Source organism: Pelecanus crispus, chromosome 11 (assembly GCF_030463565.1).
Source record: "Pelecanus crispus isolate bPelCri1 chromosome 11, bPelCri1.pri, whole genome shotgun sequence".
NCBI lineage: Eukaryota > Metazoa > Chordata > Aves > Pelecaniformes > Pelecanidae > Pelecanus > Pelecanus crispus.
Window position 1 is genome coordinate 9,028,416 of NC_134653.1, and position 20,395 is coordinate 9,048,810.

Consider the following 20,395-nt stretch of genomic DNA (forward strand, 5'->3'; position numbering starts at 1 on the left):
AAACAATACTTAAATGCCGTTTAAATAAATGCAAGGTTGTGCTGCTACTGAGAGCTTGATTCTCAACACAAAGAGCAGTTGCTGCAGACAAGCGTGGCTATGGTTACAAAAATGAACACAAAAGTTAATGCAAAAAGTCATCTCAAAAAAAGTTTATTAGCATGATTAAAAACATGTGAAGAATGACAGTAAGAGAGAAAGTAACTTAGCATGGAAGAATATCCATTTTAACAGTTTGTATTAAACAAGGCTTGAACGGATGGATAACTTTATTGCCAGATTTCACTTGATTTCTTTAACAACAGTTCACATTGTATCAGTTTCATCATTATTAGGACTATTGCTTTTGTTTGGATCTGATTCCTGTTGCAGGTAAGTATAAAAAAATATCCCCCATTACTGCTGGACTGCAGAATGCATTGTTGGTTTAAGAGCTGGTAAAAAAGAAATTCTCAACTGAAGAGTCTGTTTAAAAAACAACCTTCTTTTCCTAATCGCACTACAAAGAAATACATTAGTATTTTGGCCTTTAAATTTCTTACATGGTATTTATTTAGCATGGCAATCCCCGAATTCCCTCCCTTTAAGTAACCATAAATCAAACCCCTCTTTCAGAGGCTGCTTCTTGGGTTAGATTCTGGAGATTTACTTCATACATGCTTACACTGGCTTGAGGACGAAGACAGCATCATCTAGTACATAGTAGTCATTATACATATCACCTTCACATAGGTATGGCAGTCTGGTGAAAGCCTCTATGGCAAAACCAGCTTTACTGAAAACTTCTGGCAGGCTATTCACCTGTTCTTCCCAAGTGTGCCCTTTGATTTCCAAAACTTCTGAGGGCTTTTCCCACTTGCCACCTACTGAGAAAACAAAACAGTTTCGTTTAAATTATAAAGAAAACTTTATTGTGTGTTGCATTTTCTTACAGAAAGCATATTACAGAGATTATATTCCATTCTGCTCCAAATAGGAGGTTCACAAGCCATTTGTAGAGCTGTTGCAAGATCAGTTCAAGTTTTTGCCTATTGTTCAGAAGCATCTCCTTCTTACGGTTAGCTTTTGTTACGTTTTTAACTAGCAGCTCCAAGACTGGCTGAAAAGTAACTTCTGCTAGTGAGGATGGTGTTCAGCAGGCATGGACAGACAGACAATTTAATGAAGACCTTTTCCAGCATTATAAAATTCTTTCTTCATGCCCACTGTCTGGCCAAAGATGGCTTCAGGTAATTACAGTAAATAGAGCCAGCAAGTTGAAAATTACGATTTGCTGTGAAGCTTCCATCAGTAGACCACCACAGTATAACGGAAGGCTACCGAATCTTTGTTCTGCCAGTGGCCACCTACTAGCTGATATGGTAAAGACTGCTTAGGGTCATATAAAATTAAGAAGCCGAACACTTGTAGCATGATGGAAAATGTGTTGTCATTTGTTATATCCAAGGAAACAATCTGAAGGATTATAGGTATAACACTCAGAAGTTCAAAAGTTAAAACTCTTCACTCATTTCCCAAGTAATGTCATCCACAAATAAATGTTTTCTGGTTTGGTCTGTACCTTTAACCAGTTTGCTAAATGCAATAGTAAACACCCTTCTAAACAGGAAGTTCTAAACCTTGTGATTTAGAACGTTCTGCAACTCCAAAGATTTCCTAAGTTCCTCTTCCTTGAAGCAGAATCATTTCCAGAGAGACACAAGAAATGGCATCTTTCAACAAATTAAAAAACGTGTTCATGCTGGCATTTGACTGGATTCTGTACGGTGCTGGTAAGTCTTTTTTTTTTAAGCTTCTTATATTTTCCCATGTAATAGCAGTTAAACAAGATCGAAAATGTTGTTATAATTTGCAACATAGCTACAAAATAAGAGCAGTAAAAAGTTTTGCTGAGAATCTAGCTAATTTCCGCTATCTTCATACAATTTCCAAATTAAACTGTTAGAAAATGCTTTTTCTTCCGTAAGTCTGATGTGCTCCTGTAATCTACGATTTGGGGGTCAAATCCTACTGCACTTCCCTGCAAAGAATGCTCCAGCAGCAGCAGCATGGTTTCAGCGCAGCTGTGCTTGTTTGGGAGGAGGGTTTGGGAATTTCAGCAGACAGTATCTACATGAACTGAAGCCACAGAGCTCTGCTCTGCAAGGCCACCCAGAGCCCTACAGTAAGGTGGAAAAGAAAAGGGGATCAACTGCAGAAGCACAAGCCGCTGCCTTTCACCACTGTCGTGGTTTTGGCTGGGATAGAGTTAGTTTTCTTCTTAGTAGCTGGCATAGTGCTGTGTTTTGGATTTAGTTTGAGAATAATGCTGATAACACACCGATGTTTTAGTTGTTGCTGAGTACTGCTTATGCTAGTCAAGGACTTTTCAGCTTCCCATGCTCTGCCAGGTGCACAAGAAGCTGGGAGGGGGCACAGCCAGGCCAGCTGACCCAAACTGCCCAAAGGGCTATTCCATACCATATGGCGTCATGCTCAGTATATAACTGGGGGGGGGGGGGGTTGGCCGGGGGGCAGCGATCGCTGCTCCAGGACTGGCTGGGCGTTGGTCGGCGGGTGGTGAGCGCTTGCATCACTTGGGTTTTTTTCCCCTGGGTTTTGTTTCTCTCTCTTGTTGTTCTCCTTTTCATTACAATTTTCGTTACTATGTTTATTATTTTATTTCAATTATTAAACTGTTCTTATCTCAACCCACGAGTTTTCTTACTTTTGTCCTTCCAATTCTCTCCCCCATCCTATGGGGAGGGTGAGCGAGCGGCCGCGTGGTGCTTGGTTGCTGACAGGGGCTAAACCACAACAACCACATACGGTGCAAGCACACCGACAACTTATATTACCACAATCTTCAGACTGCTGTAGCTGCTATGGAATGGCTCTGATGTTGATCTGACACAGAAGCAGAGCTTCATTTTATTCCTGTAGAAGTCAGAGACACTGCATCTGCTTGAATTTGGCCCATAAACACTCAGTGAGAAAAATGATTAAGGGACAGTGCTGATTGTCCACTGTGGACAGGCTTATAAATGGTGTATCAGCAGTAGATTAAGAGACTTCAGTTTATTTTTCTTCTAATTTGTTATTTTCTAGGAAGTAGAAAAGGATGCTGTTAAGCTACTACCTTCATTTTCACTGCAATAATCTCAATTCCATTGTTTAAATAACTAAGCAATTTATTTGAATAAAATTAAATATACTAAGCCAGTATTTAAATTATGGATTTCAACAAGGACTTAAAAAAAAAAACCCAACTGCCAGACCAGCCATATTAAACCTTACATTTCAGTTCCTTTATTAGAATTCTCTTCTCCAATTAACCTTCCTGTTTTCTCTACACGTTTTAAAAATGTCAGAACTAAGAAGTAATATTATTATCTTTAGAAACCCAGAGTCAATATATGTGATGAAGTAGAACAATGTCTAGGAACTATTATGAATTCTAATCAATGTTATGAAATTGCTAAATTATTAATGTCTCCATTTACAACATTTCCACTGCCTGCCATCAGGCTGTCTCACCTGACTCAGATCAGGAACAGTGGAGGGGAGAGAAACCCTCGCAGAACTACTCCACAGAGCATCCAGAGTTATGTCATGCGACACCTCCCCGCCCCAATCCCCAAAACTCTCAGGACTAAATCTGAGGCAGGGAACTACACAAAGTATTCTTCTGGTCTTCTCCAGGGCCAAAGGAGACATTCACATTATTTTAGACACATGAATCTTCTCTATACTTTTGCAGAGAAACAGAGAGCTAAGCACATTATCACATAGGTAAAACTGTTAAATGAACACATGGGCAAGCTGTAGAAATTATCTAAAAGAAAAGTTTGCTGGGAACAACCTTAAAAATGTCAAGTTTGAAACACGGTTCGTTTCCCTCCTTTCCTCCCACCTTTTCTCAAATGAACCAGAAGGAGCTTATTTTCTTTTTAGATTGCGCTTGCTTTTTAACTTTCCTTCACATTACCAACTGTTTATTCTCAACAGGTTCTGCAGATACCTGCCAAGTCACTGTAACACAACCCAGATTTCAGGAAGTTGACTACTCCATACAGACGGTGCTCCTAACATGTGCTTTCTCTGCCTCTGGATGCCCCTCATCCCCACCTGAAGTTCTATGGTTTCGTTTTTTAACTCATGAACATCAAGATTTGTGTACTCCTGGATGCACAGATGATCAGAAGTACAAAGTACATTTAATATCAGAAAAAAATATTTCCCTTCAGATCAATGATCTGACTGTAGATGACAATGCTCTTTATATCTGTGGAATAGCATTTTCAAATTCAGCTTCACCCCGTTCTAAACAAACAGGAGACGGAACAGTACTGACGAAAACAGGTCAGTTGATTATTCCTTCTTAATGAAGCATCTTAAAAGAAATAAATTAACTATCCTAAGTACTCACTCTATTTACACTTTCAAGAACGGTATTTAAGATGGAAATACCAAAACAAAACTGTTAGTAGTATGACTATTAAAATATTAGTAATAAAACCATGGAGGGATTCTACAAATAAGCATCTTAACCTCATTTGCTAATTAGACTGTTCTGTGTTATGATGCAAATGACTCTAGAATTCTACAAAAGAAAGAAGTCTTGTAATCATCTTATCTAACCATACTCTACATCCTCTTACATGAAGACTTTAATGGCTATCAGAAAGGAAGTAGCAACAGAAAAATGAGAAGTAGAGAAACTGACATTTAGTGGAAATAGGTGCAGACTACAGGGTCTCAGAACTGGGGATTCCCTGTGCCAACTTGAGAAAAAAGTTTTAGTTCTGAACCTTTGTATCATTTGCCTTCTAGTTAAGAAAGTGATGAGACTTCACTAACTGCATTTCAGTTTTACATGCCTAAAATAGAAAAAAAAAAAAAAAAAAACAAACCAAACCACCCTAGCTGGATTATTACTTTCCCTATATTCCTTCCTTCCTCTATCTAACTGCATTTCTGAACAAGAGCCTGTAAGCTTCATTGAGATATTCCTTCACAAGAGCAGGAAACTGGATTCTATTCTCTGTGTACCCCTAAAGGAAGGGTTCATAAACAAAAATAACAAGGCTCCACTGCCCATGCAAACATTCAGGGAAACAAAAGAAAAGTGATCTCACTAAGGAATTTAGGCTGAAAATGAACCAGAAAATACTGATGGGTATAAGGTTTTTTTAATTCCTCAGAGGAAGGGGGCTGAAATGCAGAATCTTAAGAAAATTATGTGAATCAGATGAACTGTCCTTTATTCTAACACTCACTTTTAATAAAGGAGCAGAGAAGCAACACAGCAATGGAAAACTCATCGTCATGATCATCGCCTCATCCTTACTGTTTCTATACAGCACTACAGTATTCACATTCTTTGCAATCTACAAGGTAGGCTCAAAGTGATTTTTTTGACAAGCAGTTTTAACATCTCCATAAGGAGAATAAAAAGACATTCCTAGACTCTGTAACTTTTATGAATAAGTCTTAAAACAGGTCGTTGGTTGAAGTTCATATGCTGCACACATCTGCAAACTCTTGTGTAGCACATATCTGTACCCTCAACAGCAACCACATTTTCTTTTTTCAGTAAAGTGTCTAAAAGAAAAGGTATTCTAAAGCTAAAATTATCCTGAGAGTATTAATCAGCAAGTTGGAGATTACCTATCAAGGCACACTCAAAAAGCAAAACTAGAAATTACCATTGTAAAGTCATCAACCCTCTGGATTAGTTTCCAGTAAAAGTAAAGTAATTTGTATTTAATGTCAAAGTATTTGTGAGCTACAGTAAAGTTACTGCAGACTGACTTGTGTAATGAAATTCTATTCATACATATACAGAAGAGAGACCTTGGTAAAATTTAAAAATTTCAGAGACTTGGATGAAGTTTTATGCTTATAGGAAACAAACACATTAGAATACACTTGGTTAAAAATTATATAACTATGGGTTGGGTTTTTTTTTTTTTTAATCTAGAACAAAATTTGTGTTCAGTTAAAAATAAACACCCAAAGCTGCAACTGGAACCTTTACATAATAATGAGACTTTGACATGCGAATGAGGACTTCACAGTCCTAAGTGGTGTGATATGATAAAAAGGTTCTTTGCTGTAGTGATCACTGTCTAAGCATAAAGACAGGACAGCCTTTTTGATTTTTGTTTTTCTTTAAACTAGGTGAAGTAGTATAGCGGGGAAAATTAATCAAGCCTTCTTCAGGGAAAAAACTGACACCTGTGATGCCATTGGTTTATTTTTGAGAATCAGGTAGTGCTTCAGACAGGTCCCACCGTACTCAAAACATACTTGCAACATCTACTGCCAGAAGCTGAAAAAGGCCTCACACACTTGAAAACTTCTCTGATTTTTCCAATGGTATAGGCTGATTTAATGAAAGACTTTTATCTACAAACTGTTTGGCGCTGTAAAAGGGCAATGCTTTTAACTATTCTGCTACCTTAGCAGCTGGCTTCTCATCTTATGTTTTAATCATTTTTATTTTATTATCCCTCCCTCAGTTAAAACCAAAGCTGCTAAAGAAAAGTGGGAATGAAGACCAAAGAACAGAAAACTGTGTATGTTACTGCTTTGTTTGCTTTGCCTGTGATTCAGAGCTTTTTTTTTTCCTAAGTATATTGGGCATCAATTTTGTGATTAATTGATGATTCAGTTAAAGAGACATTCAGAGCTGTTAAGGCTTCACTTCAGATTTGTACAAAACTAGTTAATGATTTTGCATTTAACTAATTTTAACTAAATAGTTAATTAATTTATTTTTAACAAATTGGATACAGGATAAAGTCAATCTATGTAAAGGCCATCTCTAATACACAGCTTCTTTTAGGCTTTAAGTAAATTTAACTTCTGAAAATAAACAGGTTTTGCTATTAATTTTTTGTTTGTTTAAATGGTGCATTCAGGTAAGCCCTAATGTATTTAAAACAAGTCTATTAAGAACCTCTATCACCATGTATCCTTGAGTTAAAAAAAAAAAACAAACAAACAGAAGTCATACATTTAAATATCCATTAAAGAAGGTCTATATGTTAAGAGATGTAATATTAATGTAATTTAAACCCCTGCTGCCTGCCAAACCGTATGTTCTTAAAGTGTTATTTAGTAACATTCCCAAAGACATATACAGGGAAAAAAAATCAGAATTACAAAAGGTAGAAAAAGATGTTTCCCCACTTTCAAATGCAGCACTGACCTAGAATATTTTAAATAATTTGCAGAAAATCAGTAGCGGACGAAAAATTTTTCAAGCAATTGCCCAAGAACTTCAAAAGCAGAGGTATGCTGAACATTGCCAACAGCCTGTAAGTATCTATGTACCACTACTGAAATTCATGGGGAAAAAGAGGAACTGTCAGTTTTTAAGACCATACCATTTCTATTTCCTCTGGAGATACTTTTCTTTTTTAAAGTTGATAAAGGTCTAAATAAAGTATTCTGCACAACAGACAAAGACATTGTAAAGCATTCTAAATGACCAATCATATACAGTTATATATATATGATAGTATATACATTATAGAATGTATGTACCTACCTTTAAAAATGAAGCTTCCATAAATTTGTATTTTGCCAAGAAGAGGTCTCAACAAGTGTTATAAAAGCTCTACAACATTCTTACAGATATTTCCCTCCTCCTTCAACTTACTGACACTAAACTAAGTATTCAACATCAGTGGGTAAAGCCACACAGCTTATTTCATCGTTCCAAATTTATACCAATAAGTCTTATATGACCATATGACAATAATTTTGCATATGCCACGTAAGTTACAAAAACCCAACTTTAGAAGTCACATGTATTTGCAAGCAAAGAAATGGCTTCAAAATCCTGCTTCAAAAATATTGCTTCTCTTGAGAAACGGCAGAAATTCTTTCCTATTCTGAGCATGGACCGCACCACTTCAGAAACCAAAAGAAACAGAACGAAGTCAAACACTTCTCTTCTCTATACATTTTTCCTTCATTTATTTCCATACAGCCCCAATTGTTTCCCTCTGTAATTACCCCTTTAAAGACTTCAAGTCCCTGCTGACATGACCTGGTCCTTGGTTTGAGCGTCAGATATGAACACAGTGAAAATAAGGGGTATGTTTTACTGCCTCTGTGCTCCCTGGAGAATCAGAAAAGCCAAGAGGAAAAGAAACATGTTTTGAATCCTATAGATGACACATGGACAAAAGCAACTGGATAAGTGGGGAGAAAGGAGTTTACTGAAACAGTAAAGGGATGGAGTTTGCCTCAAAAAGGAAATTTTGCCTTTATTAAAAAAAAGAAAAGCTCACATCAGTAATGAAATACTTCTACATTTTTCCCCAGGACGATTTGGAAGATGACACTGTTTATCAGAACAGATGAGCATGTGCGGCAGTTCAGATTTGTTCGATATTTCTCATGCAAGCAAAGGGGCAGACAAAGAAGTTGAGCTTCTTCACAGACTTCCTTTGCTTTAAAAAGAGAGGAGAAAACCTTGCAGGGTAGTGTTCTTCAAGACTGTTTTCTAAACACATCACCAAAACCAAGTGCATTGTACATTACATCTATGTTATACATTACTTCCATTTTCCATTCCACAAGAGTAAGAACCGTGGGAAAAGACTTCACCTTTTCATAAGATAACTGTTAATGCTTCATAAAAGTTTCCTTTCTCAGTTTAGATTTAATTCTATGTCTTTTTTTTTTCTTTTTACATAAGTTCACATGCATTTCTTTTATATGAATTGAGCATTTGCAAAAGATGTATGGTAATTGACAGCAACAGAAAATAAACTTGTTTCATAGATGAAATTCTGGTTTTAGTATGTTAATGCGATAGTTATCGATGTAACAGATACACAGATCAACAGTTACCAAGTCTTAACAACAGCTTAAACAGAGCAAAACCTATGTTTTCTGTAGACAGGCAAGCAGAAAAACCAGACAATATAAATGCATGTAATATCATGGTAAAGCTCAGTTGGGATGGGAGCTTCTTCCTAGCCTTTTTAGGAAAGGAGAGTAGTGGTCATAGCGAGAAGGTTGCTCCTGCAATATTAAAATTCACTTGCTGGACAGACAATCTCCATCTTCCAGTGCTACCATCCAAAGTCAGGGTTACATGAAGCACCAAGTTTTGCCTTTACATGCCTGTCCAACATGGATACAAGCATGAACACGGAAGTATTCTACCTAGTCAAGGCAGTATACTTTTTTTAAAGAAAAAAAGTACCTTTTTTTTTAGCAGTTACTACCTAGCCAATCAATAAAATCAGCACTTTTACAACAGATCTGTTAATATCAGGCATTCTCCCTACTAAAGAATAGCCGCATCTTTTTTCGTCATTTAAATAAAGCAAGGCTTTGTTTAACAAATGGAACGGCATTTCTCACTTCAGTAAGATGAGAACTGACAACTCAAACAAAGCAAGGGTCCATCTAGCACAGTACTGTGTTTCCAGCTCAATTTAGTACCAAGTACTTCAGGAAGATGGAAAAAACACCTTTGTTGTCTTATCCCTGTCAATCACAAGGACATTAATTTGTTCAACAAGAAAATTTCACAATCCCAGGCTGCTAGTGTTTACTACTTCTGAAGTATGGTGTCTCTGACATTTTTATTTTAGAGAAACTTAAACCAGTCTAGTCATATATTACCTAATAATGCCTTTATGTAAATATGATGTCTATATTAGGAAATACAAAGGATTTTTATATGACCCTATGGGATACCTATTAAAAATATAAAGTTATAATAATACATGTTCTTATGTGACTAGTCTAATACCTTACGATTCATCTGGCTTACTTGCCAAATTTAGATATGTGCAATAAGTGCATTACTTGTTGTTCTGTACATTGAAAATAGAACTTTGAAAAGCCCCAGAAAGAATTTATGATTAAGCTACCTTGGACTCTAGGTGTCACTGTAATTCCAGAAACAGTAAGCACAGAAACGTATTTTACCTCCTCCCCCACCTTGCTTTGTTCTCTTAAAGCAAGTTTTATGTTATTCACATAGACAGTTTCCACAATTACCCTCCCATTACTTTATGTGCAATACCCCAAATACCTCATTTTGATTAAAATAAATTCTCTGTTTCTAGAAACTTATCTACACACTGATCAAACACCTTCCCTGCCTCATCTCTTCTCCATTTATTCCCCCGTCTAAAATTCCCAAGTTTTTCTAAGTGGGCCCAAACTTTTTAATTAGCTGCTACAAGAAGTTACTTGAGCCATGAAACGTTCTCCTCTTTGAATGTTCCAAGTATATTTTTTTGTTAAATATAAAGCATACGTACATATCTAACACTTTTTAAAATGCATCATCTTGTAGAACAGCTGAATGAAAATACTGAAATTCTAAAATCATTTTACATCATAAAGACAGTCTGCCAGTTCATTGTCTATTTCTTTAGACAACAGTTAAATAGATCTTAAGCGGGAAAGCTTTAGTGGAATGACAGTAACGTTTGTGTGTGCTAACTTGCATTGTCTAAAGAAGTTTACACAGGCCCATATCCATGATAGTGGTCAATAGACAAACTGAGTATGTTTTTAAGTTTCAGAACATATTAAGGAAACAAAACTGGTTTAAGCAAGTGACTAATCTGCTCCAAGTCACCACCACAAACAAAAGTATGACTTTGGTTTGCAAGACATCTTACAACAGATTTCAACTTTCAAGAAGTAGGAATGACTGAGTTCAACAATCACAGAACACATTTCCAGTCCCTTGGGATTTATCAATTTAATGCTTTATTCTCCTCCCAGTATACTTAGGAGGTTAATGATGAAGGATATAGGTGGACTTAAGAGTAGTTTCATCCTTAATTTATCTACCTCCTGTTGAGCCAGGAAGTTGCATATGGTCTGTCACGTGGTTAACCAACAACATGCGGAAAAGTAGATGCTGGGTGCAATAGCGATTGCAAAACACAATGGCACTTAAGTTTTGAAGGCACATAAACAAAAAGCCACCCAAGTAATTTCTCAATTTCTGCTTCTAATATGCCAATGAAAGACTAGAAAGACACTGCTGCTGTTTGGAATTTTAAAGAATTCTTGAAAGAGGAAGCCATATTGTTCCATATTATAGGAACAGTAAACTGTAACCAAATATGCTTGAAATACTGTACAGATGCGTAAGTCAAGCCCCCATCTCATTTAAGACACACCACTTTTCAAAGTAGTTAAAAAATTATATGCTCAAATACTGTACTTCACGCAATTCTTCATCTGATGGCTTTATTTTTTTATACTTAAAACTTCCTCCTCCCCCCCAGCAAAAATACCACTAGCATATAGAAAGAGGAACATAGATTCGTTTTGATGCATTTGTGATTGCCAGAACGTTAAGGTTATTAGTTCTGTATTTTCTGGGCATCCATGCCCTTCCACAGACAAGTCTTAATACTCAAGGAGAGACAGTGTCCAAATGATCACTGATGAACACCAGCCTTCTGGAATTCAAACCACTGTTACGGGTGCCTCAACCTGAATCCACAACCAGAGGCATGTAAGAAAAAGTTTCTAGTCTCTTTGGAAGTTTAGTCATAAGGACAGATTCATCTGAAAATCTCTCATGTATTTCTTTAAAATGCAACTAGGGGAAATAATGGAGTTTTGGCACTGAATTTTACTTTTTTATTCCAGTTGCTAATACAATATAAATAGCGGTTGACACTTTGTATTAGTAGGGGTTTGTATTTTACTTTGAGAGCTCATGTTGGAAAGTCAGCATTATCTCTCTATGAATTTTTAGGTGTGGTTTATCTGGAACACTTGAAACAGTTTGACCTGAACTGCTCTATTCAGCACTACAGACAGTTCTGATGGCTTTGCTCAATGGTCACTAGAGACAACTGGGGTTACCTATATGACAGCAGCAGAGGGCCCTAATCAGAGATCAGTTTTCCCATGTTGCTCCAACACAGCTCAAATGTGGCAACCTGCAGAACAGGATATGCAGCTTCATTATTTGAGCTTTTTGTTGGTGCCAACAACGTACGCTGGGGCATTAAGAAAACAGCTTACATCATGTGGCCTATTTACCTATGATTTCATACTTCTGAACATGCACTGTACAAGTTATTTGTAAAAATCAAAGACAAACATGCCTATTATTTATTAAGCATTTAATCTGGGATACTATAACCTACAAATGTTTTCTTTACCTACCTAAACAGCTATTAATCTGTGTACTTACCATTTTCCACATACGGGTGAAATGGCAGAACTAACGCTAGAATGACTCTGCCTCTAGTTGGCTCCAGTACACTTCTAATATCTTTTAATACAGTCAGTGGTTGATCACAGCGATCCAGCAAATTCAAACAGCTGATAACATCATACTGAAATCCTGTGTTTTGCCATTCATTTATACCAAGCACCCTAAAAGGGAAAGAGAAAGAGATACAGCCTGTTAAACAAACACAAGCTGAGTTCAGAGAGAACCACTGAAGACAAAAATTCCTTATGGATGTGTTGATAGTGCAGGTAAGGTCAGCCACCTAGGCATTGAGAAGAGACAGACATGATCCTTCTGGTCTTTTGGAAAAGAAAACTGAATCAGCAATGCGCATGGCTATATATCCAGCCATATGAACCTTAACATTGCCTTATAATCATCAGGCAATAAAGGAGACAAAAAACAAAACCCCAGGTACCAAAAAACTGTGTTGTCCTAGAATAAATATGAAGATATACTCAAGGAACAAGAAAGCTGAAATATGATTAGTGGCTTGCTGGATTTTATCCACTCCGATTTACCAGTGTGCAAACCTGGATTGCAAAGTAGCTGTTCCACTCAAAGACAAGTGAAGAAAAGAAATCCACAGTTCCTTCAGTCTTTGGGTTGAAGTCTAGGGATATAGTGCCTGAAATACTGACCATTACTCAACAAGACTGGATCTGCTGCCTGCAAGAACCTCCAGGAGCTGTGACGAGTGCATGAACAAAGTTCTGAAAGTGCTGAGGTTTTTGTTACTAAATATTATTCAACCTTAACAGCAGGAGCTAAGCATAGCAAGAATAAAAGAATCTTTACACAGTCATCTATACTGTGGTATTAGATAGACACAGATTATTGAGGTATCCCTATTATCAGGATTCAGTTTGCTTTCTCTGGAATACCTGTGTCTTCCTCTTGCAATTTTGGACTGTTCATTTAGACTGTTCATCTGAATTTCATCTTCCTGACTCCCTTGATTAAAGGAATTTACACAACCTATGAAGAAAGAGACTTCAAAATGCTTGTTGCCTACTTTGTCTTAACTGATAACAGGGAACATCCACGTAACAAAAGCACTGGTAACAGGAAACATCAGATGTGTTCGTTTTCTTGTGTTTGTGCAGTTCAACCTTTTCCATAACAATCAAACAATAGAGGAACTGACTGAAAATACTGAACATTCATTAAATACTACAAATTGATTACTTTGCTGTCTGATATAAAGGATGCGGGAAGTATTCAGTACAATACCTGTATTTCTTCTTCTGAAGCTGCCATATCATAGTTTCAGACAATTCAGTGGCATAGATTTCTTCAAAGTGAGGACTCATGACTTTAGTGACTTCTCCATCCCCAGCCCCTAAATCGAGAAGTCTGTGGGATTTCCATTCTGGATTTATTTTAAGCAGTCTTTGAAATTGTTCTGGGGAAAACACAAACATTGAGCCCCTTCCCAGCAGCCTGAAATGTAAAAATGAGAAATGACCAATTTTGTACAAACTTTTAACAGGAAGGACAACGAAGTAATTTAGAATGTGCTTTGGCAGCAACCAGTCACACAATAATAGTAGACAAGGTCGCTGCTCAGATAAATTTTAAATCCAGTTCAACTTGCCTTGCAGTTGTCAGAGATCAAACACATAGCCACATGCAGTTACAGTGGTTAAGAATTCAGGAGGAATTTGGTTAGGTAAGGAAGAGCTCATGGGGTGCAGCTCAAGGAAATGATGGCATTAAGAAAAAACAAAAAAGGAGGGGGGAGAGAAAGAGAGGCAAAGATAAAGGCTGAACCTTATTTGTCACGTTTGCAGATTTGAATCTCTGCCAGCTACCTTAACAAAAAAGATGAAATAGCAGAGGAAATAAAAATGGCTGCAGACACAGAAGTATGCACAATGAATGAGGAATAGGATGTGGAACTAGGAGGGAAGCCAGGTAACAGATTTAAAGAAATGATGGGTGTAACACTGCTGGAGTGGCAGAGATTTTTTTTTTAACTGTATGTTACAATGGCTTGTGCTGCTATCTGCAGATCCTGCATTCAACATGAATAACTGTAGAATAGAAAATAGGCAACTCATTAAGGAATTGGGTAGAGGTGACAGTTGGATTCCTTATGGATCAAGTCAATGACATACCCGCCTCTAACTGTTTGAAGACTACATAGTGACAGATTTCAGCTGTCATAGCAGAATTCAGAAGATGAAAGAGTTAGGAGAACAAGCAGAGGAGAAAGAACTGGTCAGTAATAGACTGAAGGTAAATAAATTACTATTCTTTAAACTAATGTTGGATAGCAGGTTAAACTTGAAAGACAATGAACAGAAATCTTTCATGTTCAAGGGGAAAAAAGGTAAACAAAGATAAAAATAATCAAAGAATAAAAAAATGTGAAAAGGAGTTGGCCTAAGAAAGATTGACTATACTAAAACCCAAGCAAATAAAAAGAATAGAGTATACAAAGTCATATAGAAGAAACTAAAGCAGGATATTAGATGTATAAACAGAATACAGCCAATTTAAGTAGAGCCCCCTTGCAGCACACTTGTGTCAGTCCGCACTGTATAATTGGCTCATAGCTCTTATTCCTAACAGCACTATGAGGTGATATTCAAAGCACTGGAGAGCCTTTGAAAAAAAAAAGAAAGAGAAAGGAAGAAGAGGAGACCAAAGCAACCTTTATATAAAGCTACAAGTAACTAAGAACACCACAGGGAAGCTGGTAAAATCATGTGGTTAGAAAATAAGGAAAAAGATTATTTTTCTAGCCTTAGTAGGCAGCTACTATCCTCATATGAGACTGTGCAGAAGTAGTAAGTGCAGAGGTGGGGTTGGTGGAGAAATCAAGTAAATGTAACAAATTTAAGAAAAGCTGACAGATCAAGGGGTAGGGCCAAACACTTCTAAATGCAAACTGTATTTAGCTGACCTAAGATGGACTTTTCACTTACCCATTGATAGATGTTCTAGACATAAAGAGGCTAAAAATTGAGGACACAAAAGAGTGATAGAGCTGGATAAACAGCCAGCCTGATTTCTCAATGCTGTTGTTTAAGAAGATCTGTGTTCCTTGGTCAAGGTAACTCTGGACAAAAATAGGCTGAAGGGATTCAGACAACTGTTCTGTGTTGCAGACATACCACTAGAGAAAGAGACAAAGGATCATTAAAAAGTTCAGCAATATAAAACCAGAAGTAGTTAAAAGAAATGGAATACACAGAAGGCTATTATCAATTTCCATAAATACAAAAATTTATTTTTTCCTACAGACTTTTCAACAAGCTTCAGGATTAATTTAACTTAGATTTTAATTGTAATCAAGCGAGGACCCATTACTTGCCAAGAAATAATGCTTTTATTTTTTGTCTTAGTCATTACCCTGTACTTTGAAGAATTTTACAAACTTCCTTAGAAAGCAAACACAGGTCCTCTGTTGAATAGTACCACACTGATAAAATATTATGAAGTGGGACAACATTGTTTTCTACCTTCCAACTCACTCTCAACCCTTCCCCAGGCGTCCTCTGAAAAGAAATCAGCAAGTACATTTGCAGTATTTTTCCATGAAAGGAGATAAAAGAATCCAATCGATACTTTACACAACAGCTTGTCTGTCTTATAGCATTGCTGGACTATGTTTCTTCACTTACCAGTACCAACTGGTAACCAACCAAGCAGGTCCGCAAGTCTTTCAAAACAATTATGTCTATGAAGCTGCCTTCCAGCATCTCTACTAAACAAAGGAGCAGGTTCCCACATCTAGGAAGTCATCAGTATCAGCTGAAAGGCAGTTTTATACTTTTCTATTGGTAAAATATAAAGCCCAAGCCAAAATGGGCCAATGGTACCTTTCGCCTTGTGTTACCTGGTAGTAACCACTCCTATACAAACTAAACTAACTCTGATATGCAAGCATAGCGTTCAATTAACTGTGAAGAAAAAGGATGCTACTTTTTGATATCAAATCTATCTGGAAAAGTAACAAACCATACAATATCCTAATATTTTACTATCCACGTGTAAGGCATATCTAAACTTCTTCTTTAACACCTGCTTTACATTATTTTAAGTGCAAAAAACTTGTGCAAAACAAGGCAAACCTATAGAAATTCTGAAATTTTAGGACCCTCATGGCCACCTTCTGCACCTCCAGCAAATGCCTCTAATGCTGCAGCATTCTGGAATGTCAGCGCCGATACTAAAATTCAAAAGGTTGCTCATTGCTGTTGCAATGCCAAGCTAAAAATCCCCTCCACTCAATATGCAGAAGTTACAAAAAAAAAGTTCAAAATGTAATTTTAATTAAGAACATCGCTATTATTTTTTCACTCTCCTATGCTTCTGCAGAGTTACTGTCAGCCCTTCTCACAGAATCTCTAATGCCATTGTGTCTGTTTTCTAATATCAAGAATTATTCCCTACAGCTAACACTCTCTTATCTCCCCCTTAGATCTTGCAATAATGTTCCCTAATCTGGCTGCAAGTGTTTATTGTGCAGATAGGGAGTTGTAAGTATCTTAAAGAGAAATGGGGAGTTTTACCAGAATCTTGTAAAAATGCATGTAGAAGGACAGCAAATGGTCAGCTGGGGTAACTCCCCAATAATTTAACACCTAACATTGTGTCTATAGCCATACTATGCAAAATGTATGCTCATATCCTGATCCCTTCACGTTTGTCGTACCTTCTTGGGAGAGGAACAGTCACTTAACACATGTTTACACCGTGTTCAGCACAACGGGACTTCCAGTCGCTACTGTAATACAAATAATAATGGGACAGCATTCTTACTCCAGTGTCCTACTGCTTCTCAATAATAGTGCCAGCAAGCAGAGGGGAGTAGACAGCTGCACCAAGATCATTACGCCAGATTCATAAACAGGGGCTCCATCAAACACTGACCCAAAGTAGCAAGGGATGTCAACACCCTTCAGCTGAGGAGCGAACATATGCCTGCTTAGGTTTACTTTGAAAACCACTTGCATAATGGGTACGTTTCTGGCAGAATCAGGCTCTCAACTATACTTTCAAACACACTTGTAGGTAGCACAAGTAAGTGATCCTTTCCTCTAAACACCAGACTTTGAGCATGTCTGTACCACACGACGGAGCCTCGCACAGAGATCCCCAGACTGATGATTTACCAGTTTAGGTCTTTTCTCGCTGCAGTGCAGTACTACCTGAATGAATCAGCATAGACCAGTGATTCCCAAAAGGAATCCTTAGTGAGTCGTGAAAAACACCAAAGCAGCAGTCTGGGTACTTTGTCCATCCATCTTCAGAAGCCAATTTCAAGAGTCTGGCAGAAGTGAAGAATCCCATGGAGCTGAGAAGCAGGCTGGGATATGTGTCAGGTTCATTCATGAGGCTGCTGCTCAGCTACACTGGACAGGTTTGGAGTGGCTCAGATGATCTGCCTTGTGCTGCCATTTTCAATCCAGAAGAAAACGTATCCAATTATCAAAGCTTTGGGAAACACAGGTTTTGTTCTATAAGCGATATGACCACATATGTGCCGTACCTGAGCTCATAAACCTTGGTTCTGCACTGAACTCTGTCACCTGTAGTTCCAGGATCTGACCATGGAAACCAACAGTCCTACAATTCTTATCTTTAAGACTTATAAATATTGACATATATTGTCCTAAACATTGGCAGGACAATGATGATAACTGTGAGAAGAGAAGCTTGTTTCCAGAAATTAGGTGTTGTTCACAGATCTCCTCTAATTTCTTCTTCATGGTTAATCTTGCCAATTAGATTAGTGGCAACTACCTATATAACACTAGTGAAAAATAGAAACAATAGCAAACTATAAGGAAAAAAAAAAAAAAAGGTGTAACACAGGATAAACCCAATCCAAATTTCAACAAAAGTGGTGAAAGACAGCTTAATTCTGGAACTACTTCCTCAGAACAGAAACTGCTGTTTTTTCCTCCATGTAGAACATATGAAGAGCTCTCTTCAGGCCACTAGTTTAATGACAGAAAGTGTATCAATCTCTTATAGCACAACAGTAGAAAACCTACAGCACAAAAATCTGAAAAGATATGTTAAGACCTTTGTTATAATAAAAATTATTATTATTGACAACTTTTGCGTAATATTACTGAAAGGAAGAAAATGTTTTTAGCTAACTTACATAAAACTAAGCCAGTAAAGCTGCAGAGAGTGAAAGCACCTGGGGCCTCAACATGCAATCCTTACTTATGAGTAAACCCACAAACTCTTTAATCATAAATCTTACTAAACTTACTAAATAATCAATACTTTAGGTTTAAAATCTAGATCCAATAAATTAGAAATGGAGAGTATCCACTGCAGACCATCTACCTATGAATGACATAATCATCTCAATAACACATTTCCTCGGTTGACTTGTCTTTCTAATACAGTTTTTAACACCACAAAAGACTTTCAGATTTTCTTTGTTGGCCAGAAGGAAATTCTTTCTGTAAATCTAAATTCTGCTTCTCCTTGTCATCCTACTTATGTACTGAATGATGCAAACAGCAGACCGTATTCATTAAAACCCCGTAATACATTCACTCAGTAGCAAGATTTTGGGCACCAGCGCCCACCCAGAGCACTCCAGTAATGGATCAGCTTGAAGAATTTTGATGCATAATTATGTTCTTCCTTTGTACAGCAGTCCTCAAGTATTTATGCTATGTCTTCTTCATTCACTAGGCTCTGTATATTTTACTTAGAGTAAGTCAGTATCTTCCTTCAGCACTAATGAGATTTTATTCGCCCTTCCGAACTCCTGTCAGATTTTTGGTAGCATTTTGGTAAAGCGTAGTGCAGATCTGAACACATTCCAAATGCAATCATATCACATAACCATCGTATAGCAAGGAGAGAGTCCCCAGCTTCTCCACAAAGCGCTGATCCACGTGCATATACTGCCCAAATATAGCACTAACCTTTTATTGCAGTCGTATCACATTGCAAACTCAGTTCTACTTTGCCATCTACTACTGTTCCACGGCCTCTATGAGCTTCGCAGCTTCCCAGTTGCTCACTTTTTAAATTTTCCTCTAGATACGCCAGCGTTAATTAAACCGTCTCCGTGATTACAAACCCACCCCATTCACCACCACCTGCAAACTTCATTCAAGTGGCGTTTACTCACAGAGCTCACCAGGAAAAACGCGAGGCGAAGGTTTCGGTCTCGCAGGAGCCGCTCTGACACCCAACCCGATGCCGGATCGGCCTCGGGACAGGGCGCCGGCTGCCCGCCGGCCCCACCGCCGGGCTCGCTCCCGACCCCCGCCACGCCCCGCCGGCCCCGGCCCCGGCCCCGGCCCCAGCCCCGCTCCCCCGCGGCGCGGCAGCCCCGGCGCCTCGCCCTGCCTCCCCCGCGGGCTCCGGGCGCCTTTCGCACGCAGGGCGCACGTCAACTTTCTCAGCGGGAGGACCGAGCTGCTCCCTCTCTTTGTCTGGCGCTGCCCGGCCCGGTGTGCCCCTCAGCCCGCACCTGGGGCCCCCGCTCCCCCCCCCGCCCGCGGCGGCCGGTACCTCAGGGCGCCCCGGCGGACGCGGACCCCGGCGCAGCTCCCCGGGGGGCGGCGGGAGGGGGGGGGGGGGAGGGAGGCCCCCGTGCCTGCCGGCGCCGGGAGCCCGCCGCCAGCCCGGCCCTACAGGGCACGGGGGGGAAGGCGGGGTGGGGGAGGGGAGGGGCGGCTGCCTCTGGGGCTGTACCTGGTGGTTCTCCCTGGCGCCCGGGGCTGGCTGGCTGTGGCTGCCCATCATATTCACGTAGAGGGACCTGGATAAAGGGCTCCGCAGGTACCTGGCAGGGCCAGACCACATCCTCCTCCTCAGCACCCACAGGAACAGGGTGTAGCAGCCCAGCCAGCACAGCCACAGTCTCATCGGGGGACGGGGCGCGGAGTCACCCCCTCCCGCTGCCGCCGCCTCCCCTCTCCATGGCAGCGGCGGCGCCGGCAGCGCGCAACTCGCCCGGCTCGGCTCGGCTCCCCTCCGGGGCCCGCGCACACACTCAGGGCGGAACGCGCGGCGCCGCGGCAGCGGGGGCCGGCCGGACGGCTTCGCTGCGACACGCCGGGGCCTGGCGCGCACCCGCTCCCTCCCTTTCTCTCGCCAATCGCAGCGCAGGCGGGGCCGCCCCGCGGGGCGCTGCTTTCAAATCGGAGCGGGGCAGGACGGCGACGGCGGCGG

At 39.4% G+C, this 20,395-nt stretch overlaps 2 protein-coding genes across 5 annotated transcripts in view; one reads left to right on the plus strand and one right to left on the minus strand.

Moving 5' to 3' along the window:
• Positions 1-645: 645 nt before the first annotated feature.
• Positions 646-20,089, minus strand: METTL9 (methyltransferase 9, His-X-His N1(pi)-histidine). 2 transcript variants are annotated; one of them, XM_075718480.1, is made up of 5 exons: positions 19,916-20,089; positions 15,163-15,353; positions 13,463-13,672; positions 12,188-12,372; positions 646-863 (listed from the first exon to the last, which is right to left on the minus strand). In XM_075718480.1, exons 1-5 carry the CDS (start codon positions 20,087-20,089, stop codon positions 661-663), a joined length of 963 nt encoding a protein of 320 aa, XP_075574595.1. In that variant the 3' UTR covers positions 646-660. The 2 variants fall into 2 exon arrangements, with proteins under 2 accessions (XP_075574595.1, XP_075574594.1); XM_075718479.1 differs by having other exon boundaries at positions 646-866.
• Positions 1,706-20,395, plus strand: part of IGSF6 (immunoglobulin superfamily member 6) — a 313,504-nt gene continuing 294,814 nt past the window's right edge. The window contains exons 1-6 of one of the 3 annotated variants that reach the window (XM_075718481.1): positions 1,706-1,772; positions 3,988-4,341; positions 5,270-5,376; positions 6,504-6,560; positions 7,221-7,304; positions 8,320-8,787. In XM_075718481.1, the coding sequence (XP_075574596.1) occupies positions 1,706-1,772; positions 3,988-4,341; positions 5,270-5,376; positions 6,504-6,560; positions 7,221-7,304; positions 8,320-8,358 (708 nt within the window). In that variant the 3' untranslated portion in view covers positions 8,359-8,787. Of the gene's footprint in view, positions 1,773-3,987; positions 4,342-5,269; positions 5,377-6,503; positions 6,561-7,220; positions 7,305-8,319; positions 8,788-20,395 lie in introns of those variants that run through there. The other 2 variants (XM_009482572.2, XM_075718482.1) reach the window with 2 other exon arrangements.